Source organism: Pyrgilauda ruficollis, unplaced genomic scaffold (genome assembly GCF_017590135.1).
Source record: "Pyrgilauda ruficollis isolate IOZ18807 unplaced genomic scaffold, ASM1759013v1 scaffold15, whole genome shotgun sequence".
Taxonomy (NCBI): Eukaryota; Metazoa; Chordata; class Aves; order Passeriformes; family Passeridae; genus Pyrgilauda; species Pyrgilauda ruficollis.
In genome coordinates this window covers 14032405-14052063 of record NW_024513654.1, presented here as the reverse complement: position 1 = coordinate 14052063, position 19659 = coordinate 14032405, and the positions used below count along the sequence as shown (strand labels likewise).

The 19659-nt window shown below is 56.6% G+C and overlaps 4 protein-coding genes across 11 annotated transcripts; 2 read left to right on the top strand and 2 right to left on the bottom strand.

The window, feature by feature from the left end:
• Positions 1-2644: 2644 nt before the first annotated feature.
• On the bottom strand, positions 2645-7053 carry CUTC (cutC copper transporter). 4 transcript variants are annotated; one of them, XM_041461187.1, is made up of 8 exons: positions 6912-7053; positions 6782-6841; positions 6454-6663; positions 5257-5292; positions 4740-4873; positions 4137-4164; positions 3631-3736; positions 2645-3073 (listed from the first exon to the last, which is right to left on the bottom strand). In XM_041461187.1, the coding sequence occupies exons 1-8, from the start codon at positions 6979-6981 to the stop codon at positions 2962-2964; spliced, it is 756 nt and encodes a 251-aa protein (XP_041317121.1). In that variant the 5' UTR covers positions 6982-7053; the 3' UTR covers positions 2645-2961. The 4 variants fall into 4 exon arrangements, with proteins under 4 accessions (XP_041317121.1, XP_041317123.1, XP_041317120.1 ...); XM_041461189.1 differs by lacking the exon at positions 4137-4164; XM_041461186.1 differs by having other exon boundaries at positions 6454-6841; positions 6912-7047.
• A 129-nt stretch (positions 7054-7182) lies between these two features.
• On the top strand, positions 7183-12532 carry LOC121350135 (cytochrome c oxidase assembly protein COX15 homolog). Of its 2 annotated transcripts, XR_005954636.1 has the most exons (10): positions 7183-7491; positions 7951-8073; positions 8264-8450; positions 8892-9059; positions 9572-9653; positions 9970-10124; positions 11027-11140; positions 11394-11640; positions 12185-12232; positions 12442-12532. XR_005954636.1 is itself a non-coding variant. In XM_041461185.1 (8 exons), exons 1-8 carry the CDS (start codon positions 7262-7264, stop codon positions 11523-11525), a joined length of 1191 nt encoding a protein of 396 aa, XP_041317119.1. In that variant the 5' UTR covers positions 7183-7261; the 3' UTR covers positions 11526-11681. The 2 variants fall into 2 exon arrangements, 1 of the variants encoding a protein (XP_041317119.1); XM_041461185.1 differs by lacking the exons at positions 12185-12232; positions 12442-12532 and having other exon boundaries at positions 11394-11681.
• Positions 11882-13629, top strand: ATP6V0E2 (ATPase H+ transporting V0 subunit e2). The gene is made up of 4 exons (XM_041461191.1): positions 11882-12105; positions 12185-12232; positions 12442-12587; positions 12852-13629. The coding sequence occupies exons 1-3, from the start codon at positions 11906-11908 to the stop codon at positions 12533-12535; spliced, it is 342 nt and encodes a 113-aa protein (XP_041317125.1). The 5' UTR covers positions 11882-11905; the 3' UTR covers positions 12536-12587; positions 12852-13629.
• Positions 13630-14282: 653 nt separating this feature from the next.
• Positions 14283-19264, bottom strand: ENTPD7 (ectonucleoside triphosphate diphosphohydrolase 7). 4 transcript variants are annotated; one of them, XM_041461527.1, is made up of 13 exons: positions 19169-19264; positions 18931-19098; positions 18629-18834; positions 18401-18551; positions 17929-18032; positions 17799-17855; positions 17367-17515; positions 17124-17293; positions 16690-16875; positions 16041-16365; positions 15872-15957; positions 15619-15780; positions 14283-15478 (listed from the first exon to the last, which is right to left on the bottom strand). In XM_041461527.1, the coding sequence occupies exons 1-13, from the start codon at positions 19174-19176 to the stop codon at positions 15250-15252; spliced, it is 2001 nt and encodes a 666-aa protein (XP_041317461.1). In that variant the 5' UTR covers positions 19177-19264; the 3' UTR covers positions 14283-15249. The 4 variants fall into 4 exon arrangements, with proteins under 4 accessions (XP_041317461.1, XP_041317462.1, XP_041317463.1 ...); XM_041461528.1 differs by having other exon boundaries at positions 17124-17290; XM_041461529.1 differs by lacking the exon at positions 16690-16875.
• Positions 19265-19659: the final 395 nt, after the last annotated feature.

The following is a 19659-nucleotide window of genomic DNA, read 5'->3' as shown; positions in this document are numbered from 1 at the left end:
AAGTGACAGTCACTGCAGGACACCACAGCCATTCCTCAGAAACCATAGACTTGATCAGTGCACACCAATACGCACAAACTCATCTGGCCCTGCTAAAGACATTACTTTGATACAACAGACCTCTCTGGTGAGAAGCCTGCTGAATGCCAACAAAAAGTCCAGCAAAGGGCTGATGCCACCTGGCAAGGGGGCCTGTGACACCAGCAGTGCCCCTGGCCTGGGAATTTGCAGTGTCTGACAGCTGAACTCACCACATGCTGCACTGATCTTTTGGAGTCTTCAGGATCCAGATTCCTTTTATTAATTTACAGTCTCCAGAGCCTGAAGATTTTCCAAATTCCTTCTTTTGCTTCTTTCTTTCCCACATTTCCATGTTGTCTGTGTGTTATGGCAGTTGGCTGAACTGCCCCAAAGGGACATGCTCATTCTAAGGTAACCCCCAACATCTGACAGAAAGAGGATGAATCCCGAGAGACTGATTGCCACTGAACCCTTGTTGCTTAGGAAGGCCTAGGTGTGATGGGACACGTGGGGACAGTGCTACTAAGGCTGGAAGAGGATTTGCGTTATCATGTGTGCTCTTGAAGAACAGTAGATAAAAGAGGACAGTAGGGTGACTGCAATTACTGTTCTGTCTCCTTGTACACAGAGTTACAAGATAACTCAGAAGTCAAGGGTGACACAATGAGTAATTCCTCAGGAACCGTCAATACCAAAGAAAGGCTCAATGTCCAACTCAGTGGTTAATTATTAGCAATTTCTCTGATTAAATCCACATGTTTTTGTAAATAGAACTATCCCCAGTGCTACGTCCTCCACGCCAGAACCAATACACTGCTCCTGAGAGCTGTAAATTGATGCAATGAGTAAGAAGTGAATGGAGCAGTCACTCGGCCCTTCTCCATGTGGACTGCTGATGTGATTCTTTCTGGCACTGGCACAGGTGTCCTCTGGCCTTGCTCAAAGCCACTTGGAGCACTGCTGCCAAGGGGCCCACTTGTTTATGACACCTTCCTACATAATGCCCCATCCCATTGCTTGTCTCAGTTTTTAGTATAGGTCACAGCTCATCCTCACCCTGGCTTTGGTCTAACAGAGTTGAAGTGTGGCCCTCAGCACAGGATTCTGCTCTCTTTGATGTTCAAAACAAGCATAACCCACTTTCTCTACCCTCACAGCTGGGGCATGCTCCTCCTAAAAACCTGCAAATCTTTACTGTCCTTCACCTCCTTCCATAAATGTTCCTCCACTAAAATACCCAGAAAACATCCACTGGGACCAAGGATGCTAAGCAACACCTCTTTGGCCAGCAATACCATAGTTTCCCTGTGCTCCCCATCTTTATCCATCTCTTATACAGCATGTTATAACTTTTCAAAACTAGGCATTGATTCATGCCTGTCTCACACAGGGTCTGATCCAAAGGTCTCTGCCAGGCAATCAACCAAATTCCTCCAGCCCTCACTGCTCATATCTTCTCTGAAGAGTTTCTTTGCCTTGTCATGTTCTCATCCCATGTTCAAAACTGAGACAGCTTGGTCAGCAGAATGTTCTCACCTTAATTATCATGATTATGATACTGGTAGCCCAATCTGAGCTACCAGTATCATAATCACAACCATGACTCATAAAATCTCAACATAAGCCATGAACTCTTATGAACTCTCTATATTGACCATAATCATAAATTTAATCAATTTTTCCAAGTTTGGATTCTTCCTACAGCCTGCACATCTGTCAGTGCTGAAGCAGGCTCTGACACCAGCACTATGCAGTCATTCCCTTCCCAGCTCCTCTGTTAAGAACTTAAGTTCCCAAGGTGTTTTGGGAGACACCAATACCTTTGATGGATCCATGTGAAAAAGTGGATGCACCTTTAAACTGAAAATATGTAGTCTTGATAATAGATTTTCAATAATGTGACTCTATTCAAGGTGACAAAGGTGCTGCCACCTTGTCAAGTATCACATTTTTTCCATATATCCTCACAGGATCTAAGCTACTGCCAAAATGGGAAGAGAAATCTGTACCCTGCATTTACTTCCTGAGGTCCACTGTCTTGGCTGTCAGAGGGATTCTCTTCAGCTTTGTGATCTTTTACAGAAGAGCGGGCAGCATGGATAAAGGTGCTTTACTTTTAGGTCTCTACTCTTCTAATGCACCCTCTGTACCATTTAAATCTTTCACTGGGTATTTTACATAGTAGCTGAGTCTGAGGCTTTAATCCTGACTAAGCAGCATTGACCCAACAGGCACATTCCCCAAACACTGTCCGGAAAACAAGCAGTTTATGCTTTGTGTTGGGACAAGGACCTGGAAACTCCCTTAGAAAAAGCAGCTTGTTGTCCCAAGAAATCTCATACACCAACCCCACCTCGAGCACTGAGGACCCAGAGCCCAGGATGGCTCACAGCTTCCTCACCTGATCAGTCAGGCGCTTACAGCTGCTGCATTGCTAATCCCCACCTATGCTACTGGTTGATCACAGCAGGCCTTGTTTCCCAGCTGTGGCTAAGGTGTTTCCCACCCTGGCATTCTGGATGTGATTGCATTCTCTGGCACAGCAGGGTCCTAATTCAGGCCATGCAACATGGGTCATGGTCTTACCTGAAAACATAAATAAACTCTAGAAAAGCACAGCAAGAGGGGGGCAGCTGCAGTGTTTATTTGACAATCACATGCAGTGCTATACAATTCAGTCCCCCTACTTGCTCACCTCCCTTCCTCCCAAATGCTGCCCAGCAGCTGCTGCTGCAACATCTGGAAATGAGTCCTTTTCTTTAAAACGGCCAACATAAGTTTCCAGGCCAGGGACTTCAGGGGAAGCCAAGGGAAGAGGTGTCAGGCTCCATCACCTAGTGCACGTCCTCTGCAGCCTGAGGATGAAGCAGTGCCCATCAGTCCGTGTGCCAGGGCACACCCTGGAGTCTCTGTGCTCTTGGCCCAGCACGGTGCCCTCCACTACAGAATGTTCTTGGCAATGGCGTTCAGGGTCCTCACTTTGGCCACGTCTGCCACCTTTATGGAGTACTCGGGGGCAGAGAAGGACGCTCCCATGGCAACGTTCGGATTTCTGTCAGGAAAACCAGTGATTAGTGGTGACCTGCTGGGGGTACAGACCAGTAAGATCCACCAAGAAAGACACCCCCATATTTCCCCTAGCTTCAGCATTGGCCTAAGATGGTGCCACCCAAACCAAAGTCGGGACAGTAATAAAAAGAACAATAATCCAAAGAAGTGCAGACCTATGGACAAATATAACCCATTCCTCACTCAATTTTCAGAAGCACATCCCACTGGCTTGCCAAATTATACATGCTTATGTTAAAAGTCTAAAACAACTACACCACAACCTGCCTTCCCAAGTGCCCTTAAAACTCCTAGGGCAGCAGTAGCAAGAGAAATGCCCCAAGGATCTGGTTCTGCATGGGATTCATGTCCACGTGAGGAGCACTGCTGGATTCATACACTGCAGAATACAGTATCAGGCACCATGATCCCAAACATAAAAGCACAACGAGCACTCAGGAAGCTGTTTGAAATTTATGCCAGTTCTACAAACGCATGCTCACATTCGTTAGCCTTTCCCTCATAGAGTTCTGCTAAAAATAAACATAAGCCATCAGTTACCTGAACTTCATCCCTGAGTCCCGAGCTGAGCGAGCAGAGCAGTGAAACTCAGAAGCAGTGGAGCCTTCCAGAATCCTCTGCAGGTTGCGCTCCGTGATGCCACCTCCTGGTGGGAACAAGCCCGATGTCACACACCGAGCAGATGACACTATTCCAGACCTGACACCACCCGGGGACCTCACCACTAAGGGACAGGAGCCATATACACTGAAGGGAAAAAACAGCCCTTGGGACAATAGAGACAAGGGCACGTGAAAAGGGATGGGAGAAGCCTTGGCTCATGCTCTCCCAGAGATCTAGAGCTGTCCCCAAACCCTGCAGGGAGCAATAGCTGCAGGGCTTTGCCCTCCCCAGCAGGCTGCATGGCCTTTACTCACACCAGGACAGGAGCTGCTCCTCCTGGGCAGCTGGCTCAGAAAGCCAAATCAGAAAGTGGATTCGAGGGCAAGGAGGCTAGCAAGGAAAGGCTAAGGACAGCAGGACCAGGTACAGATGACAAACATTACCTGGCACCACCACAATTCTGCCCTTTGCCTGAAAGAAGAGTAACGTACATGTCAGTGACATTATTGAGGACCACATCCACACGTGCATTTGTGAGGCAGCAAAGAAACCTCACAAGCCGCACTTTCCATAAGCTCATGGATGTCACCACGATTAACAGTTTGTGCGCTCTCACCCATCTTTTTCGTACTATTCATGTTTTAAAATGAAAAGTGGAAAAGAACTTGCAGTTACAGCTAAGACAACCTGTCACCATTCCCTCCTACCTCTCCATCCCACCTTGCTACCTCACCTGTTGCACTTTCCTAAAAGGAACTGTGAGACACTCAGCAGGCACCTCACTCTGCTGTTTGTGTGGGCTCATCAGCTGTTTAAACCAACTCCCACCACCCTCCCCGAATCTGCAAGCAAGAACCCAACCAGTTTTTGCTGTGGGAGACTTTGGGGCCCAGCCTACACGGACTTGGGGAAACAGATTAAAGCCAAGCAAGAGAGGGAAGGCAAGCACTCCTTGACAGAGGTCCCTCCCAGAAATGAGGGATACCATAAAGCCTGCAGGCAGTGCCAGGGAGCAGCCACAGTAACCCAGCACAGCAAACACTCACCTGTTCTGCAAGCCTCTTAATCAAGGACAATCCTTCCAGGGCTGAGCTGTCACAGCCACTCGTGAGCACCCGCTCAAAGCCCAGGGAAATCAGGGTCTCCAGTGCCACCAGAGGGTCATGCACCATGTCAAATGCTGAGGAAGAGAACAACAGCTCAGAAATCGTTCACTGTGCTCAAGCCCTGTCCCTCAGCCAGCTCCCCCAAAGGCAGCGACAGGAAGGGTCCTGCTCACACCCTGGATTCACAGCTCCTGAGTGTAACACTCCCCTTGCAGCAGTGCCAGGGCCACCATACTCAGCTCCCCAGACACCTCCTCTCTCAGAGGGCAATGAGACAGCTCCCAAACCCGAGCCCCCTGGACCGTTTCTCTTGTGGGGAATAGCACAGCCTGCAGAGCTTTCCCTCTCCAAAGAACAACCAAAGAAGATCAAGCCCAGCTCCCTCGCAGCCCCACCTTGCCCCGGCAGTGGGACACAGACTGGACCCTGCCCTGGGCCGCTGTCCCTGGGAACTCACCGCGGTGAAACGTGACTGGCAGGGGACGGCACACGGCTGCAAGAGGAAGACATGTGGTCAGTCAGGGCTGGTACAGCCCCTTGTGCTAGAGCCAGAAACATACATGACGAGGGAAAAGGCTTCTCAAGCCATCCCTGGGGAGCTCAGAGAGTCCCTATTCTTGCTGGGAACAATGCTGTTTACCCAGGATTTTTCATGGGGAAGAATTCTTCTGCCCTATGAGAAAGCAACACACCTTTGGTTCTATGGGTAACACCAAAATCCCCCATTCTATCTGGAACATGCAGAACCCCCATTCCCACCACAGGATGACTTTCTCAGCAGGAAGGAAGCAGGGAATTTGTGTCATCTACCTGGGGAAAGGCCAGGACCACTGCTCTTTGGCAGCAGGGGAGCTGATTTTTGTGATTTCTTTCACTGCCTACAATTTCTGCTCTCAGACCACAGCAAACTTCACCAGAGGTCTTCTACTTACTGAGCAAAGCTTATTTATTTCTACAAAAAGATATCCACCTGCTCCCTGCTAAGTCCTGGCAAGACTCTTTTCCTTTGCTGCACCCCTTACAGCACAGCCACCTTCGTGTGAGAACCTCAGCACCACATCACCAGGGAAAAGCCCAGCCCTCTTTAGCTTTGGCTGTAGCTCCCAAAAAACATGCAGCAAGAAAAAATTTCCTTCTGCATGTTTGTGGTCTGGGCTAACAGTGTCCCACTGCAGCTTCAGCAGCTTTTCATGTGTTCACACTTCTCTCTTGTAATCTTGTCTCCCTGTGTGTGTTAAGAGAGAAAAATGAAGACAAACTGCCAGCTACACACAAGGCCAAAGTCCAGGAGATACATATCCTAGACACCTGTAGCAACGACATAAGGAAAAGAACAAAGGACAAAGAAAACAAGAGAGAGAATTCAACAGGTCAAAGCAGCTCACCTAAGCCTTCCTACACTTTGCTATTATGTCCCCGGTGGCCTCAAACAGTGTGTGAATGACTTGGGGCTGCGGCCCTCGGCCTGCAAAGTTTCCAAGGTACTTAATGTTTCACAGGTATGGCAGGAAATGAAACCGAAACCGGTGGAAAGAGACGGCAAGTCCGCAGACAGCATGTGCAGACCGAAGCCCTCCGCACAGCTCTCCGGCATCAGCCGGAGCAGCGCTACAGCCCTGGCAGGGCACAGAGTGCAGCCCGGAGGCAGCCTCACCCAGCAGCGCCGTGCAGAGCTCGGTGTCGATGCGCCCGTCCTCGGTGAGGGCCCCGAACACCAGCCCGTCCGCGCCGTGCAGCTTGGCCAGGCGGATGTCGGCTTTCATCACCTCCACCTCCCGGTCCGAGTACAGGAAATCCCCGCCGCGGGGCCGGATCATGACGAACACCGGCACCCGCACGCACTGCTTCACCACCTGCAGCAGCCCTGCCGGCGGGACGGGGCGGCTCAGCGCGGCCGGACGGGCCGCGGCCGGCGCCGAGCGGGGCGGAGGGCGGCGGGGGACACCGACGGGGAAGGCGGCCCAGCGGCGGGCGCGGCTCACCCATGCTCGGGGTGGTCCCTCCTTCCACGAGGCCGGCGCACAGCTCGATCCGCCCGGCACCTGCGGAGAGGCGCGTCAGAAACGGCCCCGCCGCGCTCCCGCCCCCTCCCGCCGGGCCCTCGGGCCTTACCTCCGCGCTCCGCGTTGACGGCGGACTCCACCGAGTCCACGCACACCTCCATGAGGAACCCATCGTCCATGCCTGCGGGGCGGGAGCGGCGCGGTCACCCCGGACCGCCCCATGGCGCCCGCCCGGCCCGCGCCGGCCCCGCTTCCGCACCGGGCCCCGCCCCCGCCCCCGCCGCCGCGCGGGCCCCGCCCCCGTCCCGCACGCGCCCTCAGCACCTGCGCTGGCGGCGCGCGGGGGTCGCTGCTCTGCGCTGCCGGTCACGCGCCGAGCGATCGTCATGGCGACGCCCGGGCGGGTCCGGAAGTTCTCGTCCCGCGCTTCCGGCGGCGACACTTCCGGGGTGGCTCGGGATGCTGCGGGCGGCGCGCGGCGGGGCCCGGCGGCTGCTGCGGGGGGGGCCCGCACCGCCACAGCCCCCGCTACCGCCGGCACACGGCCGCCTGCCCCCGCGGCTCTGCCTTCCGCGCCGCCTGCTGCAGCAGGCGCCCCAGCCCGCCGTGCCGCCGCCCGCCGTGGGGCGATGGCTCCTGGCCTGCAGCGGTGCCGTGGCCGGTGCCGTGGTGCTGGGCGGCGTCACCAGGTGAGCGCGGCACCCCCCGCCCCGCCGGAGCGGCGCGGAGCGGGTCCCTGGAGGCAGCCGTCCGTGTGTGCCCGCGCCGCCGGTGACCCCGTGCGGCTGTCCCCGCACCGAGAGAGCCTGGGAGAGCTCCTCCCGTGCCTGCCCTTCGTGACTGCCGGGGGACGCGGGGGGACAGGGCTGCGAGTGCCGGGGAGACTGCTCGTAGTCTGGGGATGCCACTGCGGGACAACTTAGGTGTGGTCATTCACAGACTGTCTGATCTCCGTCCTGTTCCTAGTTCTGAGCTGAAGGATTGTCTGAACAAGGGTTTTAAGACATATCCTAGAACCACAGCATATCCTGATTGGAAGGGTCCCACAAGGACCATCGAAGTCCCAGCTCCTGGGTTGCTGTGCAGCCCAGAGCTCTCGCTCCAGTTCAGTAGATCTGCTGACTGCCTGTTCGTGTCTCTGCTCCCAGGCTGACAGAATCAGGCCTTTCCATGGTCGACTGGCACCTGGTGAAGGAGATGAAGCCCCCCCGAACGCAGCAGGAGTGGGAGGCCGAGTTCCAGAAGTACCAGCAGTTCCCAGAGTTTAAAATGTGAGTGTGCAAAACTGGAAGGAGGGTGTGCTGAGAGCAGCCCTTCTAGGACTGAGCCACTCATAAACCTATTGTAAGAAAAAAAATGTTTTCTGAGGTCACTGGGAAGACACACAAAGCCTGCCTGGAGGTGGCTCGTGCAAAGTTCACTGGGGGGCTGTGAAACAGTTGCTTTATTGTCCTTTAACAGCCTGAACCACGACATGACGCTGCCGGAGTTCAAGTTCATCTGGTACATGGAGTACTCGCACCGCATGTGGGGCCGGGCCGTGGGCCTGGCCTACCTGCTGCCTGCCGCCTACTTCTGGCGCCGCGGCTGCCTCAGCCGGCCCCTCAAGGGCCGCGTGCTGGCGCTCTGCGGGCTCGTCTGCTTCCAGGTGAGAGCGTTACTGACAGCCTCTGAATGTCACAGAATCACCTGAAACATCACCTGGTTTTAACCCCCGAACCAGAGATGCCTTTCACTAGTCCAGTCTGCTCAGAGCTCCATCCAGGGGGTGCATGCTCCACCCTGACCAGGGATGGGGTATCCACAGCTTCTCTGGGAAACCTGTTCCAGTGCTCACCACCCTCACAGCACAGAATTTTTTTCCAATATCTAATCTAAACCTGCCTTCTGTCAGTTTGATATCTTCTGATTCAGCATAACTAAGACAGTGGGATTCATCACAGCTTGGTGTCAGTGATGCCATGGCAGTGTGTCAGTGCTGGTAGCTAGTTGAAAGTAGAGGAAACAAGTTGCTTTGCCCCTAATATTTATCCAGTTTTAGTAGTTGCTGCTGTGCTGTCTGGCTCTGAGCCCTCTCCTGTTTTGCCAGGGGCTGCTGGGATGGTACATGGTGAAGAGTGGGCTGGAAGAGAAGCCAGACTCGTACGACATCCCTCGGGTCAGTCAGTACCGCCTGGCAGCACACCTGGGCTCTGCGCTGGTCCTGTACTGTGCCAGCCTGTGGACAGGGCTGTCTTTGCTGCTTCCACAGCACAAGGTATGCAGTGGTGTGTCAGGGCAGTGTCAGTTCAGAGGGCTGGGGTGTGATGTGAAGGTAAGGAAAGGATGTAAAGGCTGGTGGTGCTTCTCTTGTAGTCTCTGTTCTTGACTCTGATCTAATACTTACAGTGTTACAAATACCCATTCTGTAAACTTCTTGGTTATGGGACACTTGCTGTGGCTCGTCCTGTTTGGGTCAAAAGTGATGAGTCTCAGAATTTGTGGAAGCTCAGCCAGGGGTGTGCCTGGCTGGGTAAATTATTTGTGCCAGTAACTGTCCAAGGGCCACTTCAGTTTCTGCACAGAGCTGGACTTGATTAGCTGTGGTTTTGAGAGACCACTGAAGCATGGTTGCTGTGTGGTGGTCTGTAAAATCCCCCTCTAAAATACAGGCCAACCCCTTGGCCTGTGTATATTCTGAAGGCTTTTCTTAGCTGCTGCCAACAGCACTGGAAATGCCTTGATTATTTCTTTTTCTTTTTTTTTTTTTTTTATTTTTTTATTTTACAGCTGCCAGAAACCAAACAGCTCCTTCGCTTGAGACAATATGCTCATGGCACTACAGCTCTCATTTTTCTTACTGCTCTTTCAGGTAAAGCTCTTTCTGCTGTCCAGTTTGTGACTTATTCCTCTCTGCTGGTTTGCTTTTTTTTCTTCTGTTCTGTGAGCAACCCCATCTATTCTCTGAGAAAACTGCTGCTGTCAGGGATCTTACAGTCAAGAACCTCCTGACTGGTCTTTCCTGGGCAGATGGGGAGGCACCTTCCAGCCTTCCTGTGCTGTGTGATCTCTGTATATGTTGCTAAAAGAAATTCAGGATCAAGCTGAGCTCTTGAATGAGAGCTGTGCAACCTGGAGTGACACCTTTGCCTACTGTGCTAGTCTCATTTTCTGCTCTGGAATTGTAGGTGCCTTTGTGGCAGGGCTGGATGCTGGCCTTGTGTACAATTCCTTCCCCAAAATGGGGGAGCGCTGGATCCCAGATGATCTCCTTGCCTTCTCTCCTGTGCTGAGAAATATCTTTGAGAATCCTACAACCGTACAGTTTGATCACAGGATCTTGGTGAGTGCTGTCTTCCTGATATGTCTGGGCTGCTTCTTGGTTGCCTCCTGCAGCCAAGCTGTCTTCTTTGGGCTGTGGTTCTGTCAGCTTGAGTGATTTCTAGGGTGTCCAAAGGGCCTGAGAGCGTCTTAGCAGTTTGCTTCTGCAGGAAGAGGAAGCTTAGCATTGTTTTTTATTTTCAGTGTGGCCTTCTTCCTTAAGGAGGTCTTCCTCCTGCGCAAGTAACACACTTTGTTTCTCTGATTCTCCTTTTCCATAACACGAGCTACAGTGTGGGATAGCCCTTGCTATTGAAATGTCTGGGAAAGCTGTGTGAAATAAAACTTGGAAATCCTGATATTGAATGCTTCCTGCAGCATTTCTGAACTTGTTTTGCACAGTAGTGCCCTGTGAATATATCTCAGCTAGTTAGAGCAATCCGGATATTAAATACCACTGGCAGCACTGCTGTGAACTAAGCCGTGGCTAGGACTAAAAAAAGAAAGATTAAGCTGGATCACCTTGGGTGACCTGCACAGCAAGATTAAGTTGGTGAACTACAGCTGAGTGGTGGAAATGAGATCAGTTTTCCAGATGACAGCTTCCACCTTCAGTTGTCAAGGTGGCAGCTGGGGAGAGGGCAGACACAATCTCTAGTGACTTGAATTAATGAGGAGAAGCTGTTGGAAAGCAAAGCATTCATTTGGAGGAAATTAAAAGTCTCTGTAACTTCACTTAAATTTCGGGATTGTTAACATGATGGTGTGGGAGCTCTAGGATTTGGTCATGGCCATTAATACATTCCTTTAGTTAAAAACTGCTACACAATTTCTTTTATTGCATGGAAGCCACAGGCAAAGGCCACTGCACCCATTTCCCTTGAACTTTCATTGAAGGGTGGTTGTTTCCCTTCTCTTCCGTAGGGAATTGCCTCCGTCACAGCTGTCACAGCACTGTACCTCTTCTCGAGGAAGATCCCACTCCCTCGAAGGACCAGGATGGCTGTGACTTCCTTACTGGCCGTAGCTTGCATGCAGGTACTGCCCTTATATTTTCCTACTCCTTTGCAGCACATTCACAAGGCAGACCTGACCCCGCTTGGATCTGTGCTGGCTCCAAGAGTCGGGAGCTGACAGGTGGGGCTGCCTAGACCCCACACCTCACCATACTGCATGCACACTCTGAATTTGGGGTGCTCTTGCGTGAGCCTTTCTAACACCACACTTTGTGCTGGGAATGGTATCCGTGGTGCATCCACAGCTGCTCTTACCTCTTCTCCCTTCTTGGCAGGTGGGCCTGGGCATCAGCACCCTGCTGCTTTATGTCCCTACGCCTGTGGCTGCTACGCACCAGTCGGGCTCCCTGGCCCTGCTCAGCGTGGCACTGTGGCTCATGAGCGAGCTCCGGAGAGTTCCCAAGTAACGCACCGGCGGGACAGCCCTTCGGCGAGCCGCACCGCCGGGCCAGGGGCGGCCGAGCCCCCGAGCGCGCCGGGCGATGTGCGCGCACCGGGCTGGCGCGGGAGGCGGCGGCGGGTGTGAGTGCGAGCTTTGTAACATAAAGGAGCTTTGTCAAGCGGCTGTGTCTGCTGGGTGCTCCTTTGCGGAGCGAGGTGCGCAGGGGTGCGGGGGCCGTGCCGAGCGGATCCGGGCCGTGCCGTGCCGAGCGGATCCGAGCCGAGCCGAGCTGGGCCCGGCCGAGCCGAGCGGATCCGGGCCGAGCCGAGCTGGGCCGGGCTGAGCCGTGCCGAGCGGATCCGGGCCGAGCCGAGCGGATCCGGGCCGGGCCGAGCGGATCCGCCAATGGGAGCCGACGGTGCCGCCAGCGCGGCGCGCTCCGGCCGCGGATTGGCGGCGCGGCGCGGCAGTGGGCGGGGCGCAGTCCGGTGCGGAGCGGCCATGACGGCGCACAGCTTCGCGCTGCCGCTCGTCCTCTTCTCCGCCTTCTGGGGCCTCGTGGGCATCGCCGCCCCCTGGTTCGTGCCCAAGGGGCCGAACCGCGGGTGAGTGGGGGCTCGGGGGGTGCCGCGGTCAGGGGTTCTGGAGCTGGGCCTTTCCCTGCTAACGCCGGTGTCTCCGCAGGGTGATCATCACGATGCTGGTGACCACCGCCGTGTGCTGCTACCTCTTGTGAGTACCGCGGGCCGGGCCCGGCACCTTTCCCCCACCTCCGCTGGCTTCACCGAGACCTGTGGCTGCTGCCCAGCTTCCTCCATGGATGGAGGCTGGTCCCCGGGCTGCGGCCCGCCGCCTCCCGGGCCCATCACTACCGGGGCAGCAGCCGCTCCCGGTGCTCTGGTCCTGCCGGGGGGGCTGACGGGGGGTTTGTCCCTTTGCAGCTGGCTCATCGCCATCCTGGCCCAGGCCAACCCCCTGTTCGGGCCGCAGCTGAAGAACGAGACCATCTGGTACGTGCGCTTCCTCTGGGAGTGAGCAGTCCCTGGGAGCTGGCGCCTCAACAGAGACCCCCATCAAATCCATCACCGTGAGTGGGCAGAGAGCTGGGATGGCAGATGTCCCTGCTCGTCTGCCTGTATCTGCCTGGGGAGGGAGCTGCAGCTCAGCCCTTGCTGGGCTGGGGGAAATGCTTTGGCTTCCGTGCCTTGTGGCTGTGGTGAGCTGGTCCCAGTGTGGGCTGCTGGCTGTGTGCTGGGCCTGAGCAAATCAAGAACTGTCGTTCTCAAATTTGTGGGAGCTCCCTCATGAATGTGGTTTGCTGCTAACTTCTCTTCCTTTCTTCCTCCCCCAGCTCTTGTAGCTGTTCCAGCCTCTACCCTCCTGTACCAAGCAGCCCCCAGAGGTGCTGGACAGAGGCTGGACCCGCTGCCCAAGCACACCTGGAGCACTGCAGCCTGGACCAGTGGATGGCTGTGCCCCCAAGCATGGCAGGCAGCATCCCTGGATGAGGGCCTACTAATGCAGCCCTAGGAGCAGCCACGCTGCCAGGGAGAGATCCCTTCAGCTGGCCCAGTGCTGCAGTGACTGAGCGCCATCCTGTGAGGGAGCTTTGTGTGGTGCCAGCAGATCCTGTCCCAACAGTGCTTGTCCTGCCCTCCTGGTGTGTTCAGCGCTAGCCCCCACGTGAAACCCCTGCTCGTAGCCCAAGATGCCCAACTAGTTGCCCTGTCCCTGGTCATTACATCCACTGGTTGCTCGTCTGCATGAGAACACAGGAGCCATTGCATCCTCTGTGATCAGTCCCTTGTTGTGGGGGTGGTCCCTGCTAAGGCAGATTCTGGCTGTGGGTGGAAGAACAAAGGGTTGACCCTGGAGGAGCATGCAGACCTCCTTGGGTATGGTAAGGGAGGTGTTGGGGTCTGCTGGCAGGGATGAAATGAGGGCTGTCTCCCACCTGCAGTAGTGTTTAGGTATCTCCACCACAAGATGGGTCCAGGTTCTGAGAAGAGCCAACCAGGGCATTGTGTTTCAGGTTTCCCCTTATTTATCAGATAATTTATCTGTATTTATTTATTTCTCTGTGTCGTTTAACTTGTGTTGTGGAAATAAATCCTTTTTCTATTAAGTCATGCTGGAGGCTGAGTCAGTTGCTGCTTTGAGGCTGAGCAAGAGTCTTGGCCTTACTCAGCCACCTTTCCTTTCCCCAACACTGTTCCTGCACCATGAGAACAAGGCTGGGATCCTCAGCTGTTCAGCAGGAGGTCGGCAGCACACTGATGCATGGAACGTTTTATCCTTGATGCCACCTGTGTGCTCATGCTGTGGAACTGGGGTCACAGTGTGGAACTGTGTGTGCTAGAGGAAAAACTGGGTGCTTGCCCAGCCTCTTGCAGCTGTGCTGGGACCATTTCCGTGGTCCTGGAGCAGCTCAGCAGCCTCTTTGCCAGGCAGCTAAGACTCAGGTGGGGAATAAGGTAAAAAGCAGAGACCAACGTCTTGGAGGGGCTCTGAGTTGACAGGCTTTTCCTCTTAGGAAGAGGGCAGCAAAGGATGCTGTTTCCAAGGATCCCAACAGTTTGGTTTGGATCAGAGCTCCCCTTGCTGCTACCAGCTCAGTTAAGCTCAGTCCTGCTGGAATCAGAGAACAATACTGGCAGCAAAGGGGCTCCATCAGCCCACTGTGGCAGCAGGAAGCAGCAGCAGAGCTGTGCAGCCACCCGGCCATGCCACCAGCCAGGAGCCATCGCTGCTGGGAGCTGCTTGCTAGGAACTGAGACAGTGCTGGATGGCTCAAGGGGTTTGTTTATTGCTACAGGAATGGGAACAGCAGAGTTCAGAAAAGTGACAAACTTCATTGGACCATCGGTGGGGCTCCAGCCCCGGGGAATGTTTGTGCCTGTGTGCACAGCTCAGCCCTGGCCTGTCCGGGGGCCGTGAGCTGGGCTGGACTGAGGTGGCTCTCCCAGGGGCAGGCCCAGCCCACCCTCATGGAGGAAAGAACCACAGGTCCTGACGCTAGTGCCTGGGACAGCACAGGGTAGCTGTGCCCAGGAGGGAATGAACGTGTGAAAGGAAAGACAGCCCACTTTGGTGGTGCCTCAAAAATCAATCAGTGAGCCCTCAGGGCTCAGTCTGGGATGTTGAGTAGGACTGTAGGATTGTCCTCAGAGGGAAGACATACTAAAGAGCAGGACACCCCTTCAGGAATACTCCAAGAGGGGCCAGGTTGGGCAGAGCAGCCTGGTGGAACTCACAGTTTACCTTGTTCCTGCAGTAACTTAGCTGGTGCCTGCTGTTCTCCCAGCCCCAGGCTTGCCAGGGCCTGCAGACGGCCACCCCAGGTGATGAACCACAGCACCTCACCAGGTTGCTCTGCAAACTGGCGGCTGAGTCATGGGGTGGCTCAGTACTTCAGGCCAGAACCCTGGCTTGGCTGCCTCAGTGATAGTGTCCTGTTATCTGAGGGATCTGCCAGGGCTGCAGCCTTGAGCCTGCTGGTAGCAGAGGACTTTGCTCTACACTATGTAGTGAGGCAAAGGCCAGAGGCCAAGGAATGCAAAGATTAGGACTGGGGCAAGGTGGAGAGGAAAGCTCTTGTGTCCATAGCTGCCTCAGCCCCTGGACTCCGGTTCTGCTGCAGAGGCGATGGAGTGCAGACTTTGAGACAGTCTTTAAGAAGGAATCCAAGCTCTCAGAGCCCAGGCTGTCCTAGTTCTGCTGGTGCAACTGGATGCTGGGTACCTCTGGCATCACGGCACGCTTCCCTGGCCCAGCGGCACCACCACCTTGTCCAGCCAGAGCAGGGTGTGCTGGGCCGAGCGCAGCTGCCGGCGGTGGATGCGGCGCAGCCGCAGGAGGTAGAGGACGATGGCCAGCGCCACGACCAGGATGCAGGCAAAGAAGAGATAGTGGTTGTAGACAAAAGAGAGGCGCAGCCAGGAGGCGTGTGCTTGCCGGATGCTCTCCTGACGGAGATCCCTATGGAGAGGAATGTCAGGACTGGCCACGGATGCACTGGGTACCACCAGGGTCCGTGCAGAGCCCTCACCCAGTGCAGTTACTCCTGCTCCTCCCCAGCCACCCTTCCCTGTGTGACACCACCCAGCAGCCGATGGTACCTGAGTGGCAGAAATCGAGTCTTGTAGAGGATGGCTCCCAGGGTCCACTGCACCTCCCGGTCGTACACCAGCTGGGCTGTGCGCAGGCTGGGGTAGTCCAGCGGGAACTGGAAGCCCTCGTGAAGGACTTGGTACATCCAGGCTGATTTGAAGCACTGATACCTGCAGATGCAGCACACAGGAGCATCAGCCAGACACTAACAACTGCACCAGTCCCTTACCCCAGCAAAGGCCTCCCAGCAGGTCCATTTACTTCAGCCGGTGCTGGTCAGCATGCGCCGAGTAGAGACCACCACGGAAACGCTGCGTCAGCACCTCCCAGCGCTGGCTGCAGTACTCCTGGGGGAAGGAGAAGTTGGGGTTCAGAGCAGAGAACTGCCCTCACTCCCAGCCCAGCTCCCCTGGGCTGAGGCAGCACCCACCTGGGCAGCAGAGGTGAAGGTGGGAGCACTGTATTGGCCCCCCAGGCGCAGCACGTCCTCGGTGCAGTAGAAGAACTCCGAGAAGCCGTAAAACTCGCTGTTGCTGAAGTCGATGGGTGCTTTGTAGGTCTCCACCAGGGAGGCATGGCTGCCATTGGACCCTGCCAGGAGGGGCTGCAGCAGCTTTCCACAGGCCTGCCAGTCCCCTCGTCCCCTGATGTACAGGGTTTGGCCACTCCTCACCACCGTGTCCTCCAGCCCCACAGGCAGGCAGGGGTCCAAGAAGGGCATCTTGGGGTTCAGCCCTGTCTGCTGGTTGTGCAGGCTGGAAACAGTCCAGGAAAAAATGGCAATTGCACAGGACGTCCTATACCACCTCCCAAAAGCCTAATCTAGCCCTGTCCCACATCCAGATACCCTCTGCACCAGACCAGGCTGTGTCCTCTTGTACCCAGCAGAGCTGGTGCCTGCCCTGCCACCTCCTGCTAAGGCTGGATTCACCACATCTGTCACGCTGGCCTCCAGCTACATGCTCTGAGCACCTGTAGGGTGCAACAAAGCACAGCCCACCCCCCCAGCTCATGGGATCTGTGCCTCTGCACAGCCCCGGGGGATCTGGAGGCAGGGGCTGCTCCCGGCACAGGAGTACCTGGGCACCAAGCCTCCAACTCTGGTGACAGCTTCGTGTAGTGCTCTTGGAAGGAAAGGAGAGACAGGAGACAGGAGAGCTCGAGGTGGGGATGCAATGGAAAGATGTGCTGAGTGAATCGGTGCTGGAGATGGGGAAGTCAGAGTAGGAAAAGCCAAAAGCCAGTAGGAGGGGCCTCCCTGTAGCCTGTCACAAGGAGAGAAGGAGGAAGGTAGGGAGCTGTGGCACTGATAAGCCTGCCAGGCTTGGAGAACAGCAGCAGCCAAGCACTCTGTGCCAGCCCAGGCACCAGCTGCTGCCAGCGTGGCTGTGGGAGCTGTTATCACCACAGGCAGCTCGTGAGGCAAATCCAGGGGGGAGAGCACAGCACGAAGAAACCAGCACCCCATTTCACAATGCTCTGGTGGAGGCACCACCAGGTGAGGCAGCAATACCGGTTGTGAGCATAGGTTTGGTTCAGCACAAGTTCCTCATAGCGCTGTCGGGCAAAATTGCCCCCGAAGCCCAGGAAAGTGTTGACGTAGACACGGTACATGTGGCCAGCGTGCTGCACGTCACAGCCCAGGTTGAATTCTGCCAGCAAGCTCTTAGCAGCCTCATCCTGCTGACACAGACAGGTCCATGATCAGCAGCAATCCAGGGAAGGCAGGAGCTGCTCTCGGGGACCAGACACGCACCTGCTGTGGGGAGGAGATGGCTCCGGAGTCGGGCACTTCATAGGCAATCTGCAGGGAGGCGCCTCCCATGTCAAGGATCCCAACCGTTCGTTTCCGAACCAGGGACTTCCCCTGGTCCCCGAGTGCTACGGTGACCACTGCATCCTCCTCTGCAACCCACAGCAGCATGTCAGCAAGAGGCAGGATCTGGGGCAGCATCTTCTCCCTTCCACCATCACCCCACAGCTGCCTCATGTGCTCCTCCCCCACTGCAGGCAGACCCCAAGGGCCACCTGCAAGGATCACCTCCCAGGTCCAGGAAAGTTTCACACTTATGACAGGAGTCAGGCATTGCTGCCTACTCCAGAGGTTGGTCTTAGCTACAGCACTGGTACAAAGTCCAGCATACTCTGCTTAGACCCTCCCAGCTGTTCTACAAGCAGCCAGACTCACCATCCTCATGATCAAACCGTCCCAGGACAAAGTTGATGCCAATCCACGAATAGACACCTGCACAAGACAGAAAAGGTCATTACAACACCATACTAAAGAGGAACAGGCAGTGCTTTGTGGCAGCTCCTACCTTCCTGTTTCCCTGAGATCACTTCTGCGTGTGATTTGGAGAAGAGGAAATCAAACTCCAGGGGCACATTTGTCACCAAGTCTTCCAGGATTGCAGCTTGCTGCCTGCAAGGGTGCAGGAGAGGATCAGATGCTGATGCCGGTGGAGACACCAGGAATCACACCACACTACAGCCCCCATCCAACCCCACAAGTTCTGCTGCTGCAGCCAGCATGTTTTAGAGATGAAAAATAGATCTAATTGTTTGAGATCCTCAGTCGAAAGCATCTTCTCAGCTCCCTCCCAGCATGCTCAAACCCTCCTTCTGCATCCCTTGCCACTCGCCCCTACAACGCACCGTTTCCTTTCTCAATTCCCCCCAGGATTCTCGATTCTCCCGCACGGTCCAAGAGCAGGCAGCTGTCTCGCTCCTCCCCGGGGCTGAGCGGTCCCAGCGCATCCCTGGCCCGCCTGACAAGGGCGGCGAACTCACCGCTCGGGCAGCAGCCGCATGCCGGCCGTGCACAGGATGTACAGCGGCGTCTCCTTGTGCTTCCGCGGCGGGACGTGCGCTGCCGCGAACCGCAGCAGCGGCCGCAGGTACGGGGTCGCCTGCTCGGGGGCTGCCGCGGTCACGGAGATGCCTGGCGAGGAAGGCGCCGTGAGCCAGCCCGCCCCGTCCGAGCGGGGGGGCTCGGGGCCGGAGAGGGGCAGCACGCACCGGGTTTGATTTTCTTGACGACCGGGCGGCTGCTCCGGTCCCTCATCTGCTTGATGTCCAGCAGGTCGTGGGGGTTCCCGTTGTGCGGGGGCCAGAAGTAGACGAAAACCCGGGAGCCGCTGCTCCCGCAGTCCACCACCACGCCGTAATTAAGGGACGAGTCCTCGGTGTCCGTGGCCGTCAGCTCCTCCGCCCGCGCCAGGTACCTGCGGCACGGCGGCTCAGCACCGGGGCTCGGCACCGGGGCTCGGCACCGGCGGCCGGCCGTGACCCCGCTCCCCGGCAGCCCCGTCCCCGCTCACCTCTCGTCCCGCCGGGAGGCGCGGGGCGGCGCGGCCCAGCGGCGGGGCACGACGGCCGCCAGCAGCAGCAGCAGCCCCAAGAGGAGAGCGAGCCCCAGCGCAGCCGGGCGCTGCCGCGGCCCCGGGCACGGTCCCACCGAGCGCCACGACAGGCAGAAAACGCCGACCCTGAGGGTAGAGACCACTAGTGAGAACCGGCACCGCGCCGGCCCCGATCCCCCGGCGCGGCCCCACTCACCTGGCCATGTGCACCCGCTGCCGCCCGCCCGCGCATCGCCGCTGCGGGCACCGCCGCCGGCACCGGCGGACACGTCACCGCCCGCCGCCGCCGCCGCGCCCCGCCGGGCGGAGCCCCGCCCCCCGCGGCACGGCGACCAATCGGCTCCGTTCGCCCTGCTGGAGCCACGCCCATGCTGCCCGACGACCAATCGTACTGGGCGGGATGCGCCCCGCCCCCCCCCCCCCCCCCCCGGGGGGGGGCCCCCCGCCGCCCCCCTGCTGGAGCCACGCCCATGCTGCCCGACGACCAATCGTACTGGGCGGGATGCGCCCCGCCCCCCCCCCCTCGCTGCCGGGGCGGTGCCCGGCTTCGCCCTTGCTCCCGCGTCCGACCTTCGCCGGGAGGCGGCGCGCGCAGGCTTCCAGCCAATCGCGGGCGCCCAAATACACAGCACGCGCCGACGTCCGGAGTGGCGGACTCGCCGTCCAATGGCGATTCTTCGGCCCCCC

Coding starts and splice junctions, on each gene's coding strand:
- CUTC (XM_041461186.1), bottom strand. CDS start 6,974: ATGGGTTCCTCATGGAGGTGTGCGTGGACTCGGTGGAGTCCGCCGTCA. Junction 5,293..6,453: donor GCTCTGCACGGCGCTGCTGG/GTGAGGCTGCCT, acceptor TTCCTCTTGCAG/CCGTGTGCCGTCCCCTGCCA. Junction 3,737..4,136: donor CAGAATTGTGGTGGTGCCAG/GTAATGTTTGTC, acceptor TGTTCCCACCAG/GAGGTGGCATCACGGAGCGC.
- LOC121350135 (XM_041461185.1), top strand. CDS start 7,262: ATGCTGCGGGCGGCGCGCGGCGGGGCCCGGCGGCTGCTGCGGGGGGGG. Junction 8,074..8,263: donor CAGTTCCCAGAGTTTAAAAT/GTGAGTGTGCAA, acceptor GTCCTTTAACAG/CCTGAACCACGACATGACGC. Junction 9,060..9,571: donor TGCTGCTTCCACAGCACAAG/GTATGCAGTGGT, acceptor TTTATTTTACAG/CTGCCAGAAACCAAACAGCT.
- ATP6V0E2 (XM_041461191.1), top strand. CDS start 11,906: ATGGGAGCCGACGGTGCCGCCAGCGCGGCGCGCTCCGGCCGCGGATTG. Junction 12,106..12,184: donor CCCAAGGGGCCGAACCGCGG/GTGAGTGGGGGC, acceptor GTGTCTCCGCAG/GGTGATCATCACGATGCTGG. Junction 12,233..12,441: donor GCCGTGTGCTGCTACCTCTT/GTGAGTACCGCG, acceptor GTCCCTTTGCAG/CTGGCTCATCGCCATCCTGG.
- ENTPD7 (XM_041461527.1), bottom strand. Junction 18,552..18,628: donor CGTCAAGAAAATCAAACCCG/GTGCGTGCTGCC, acceptor CTTCCTCGCCAG/GCATCTCCGTGACCGCGGCA. Junction 15,479..15,618: donor ACTCGATTTCTGCCACTCAG/GTACCATCGGCT, acceptor TCCTCTCCATAG/GGATCTCCGTCAGGAGAGCA.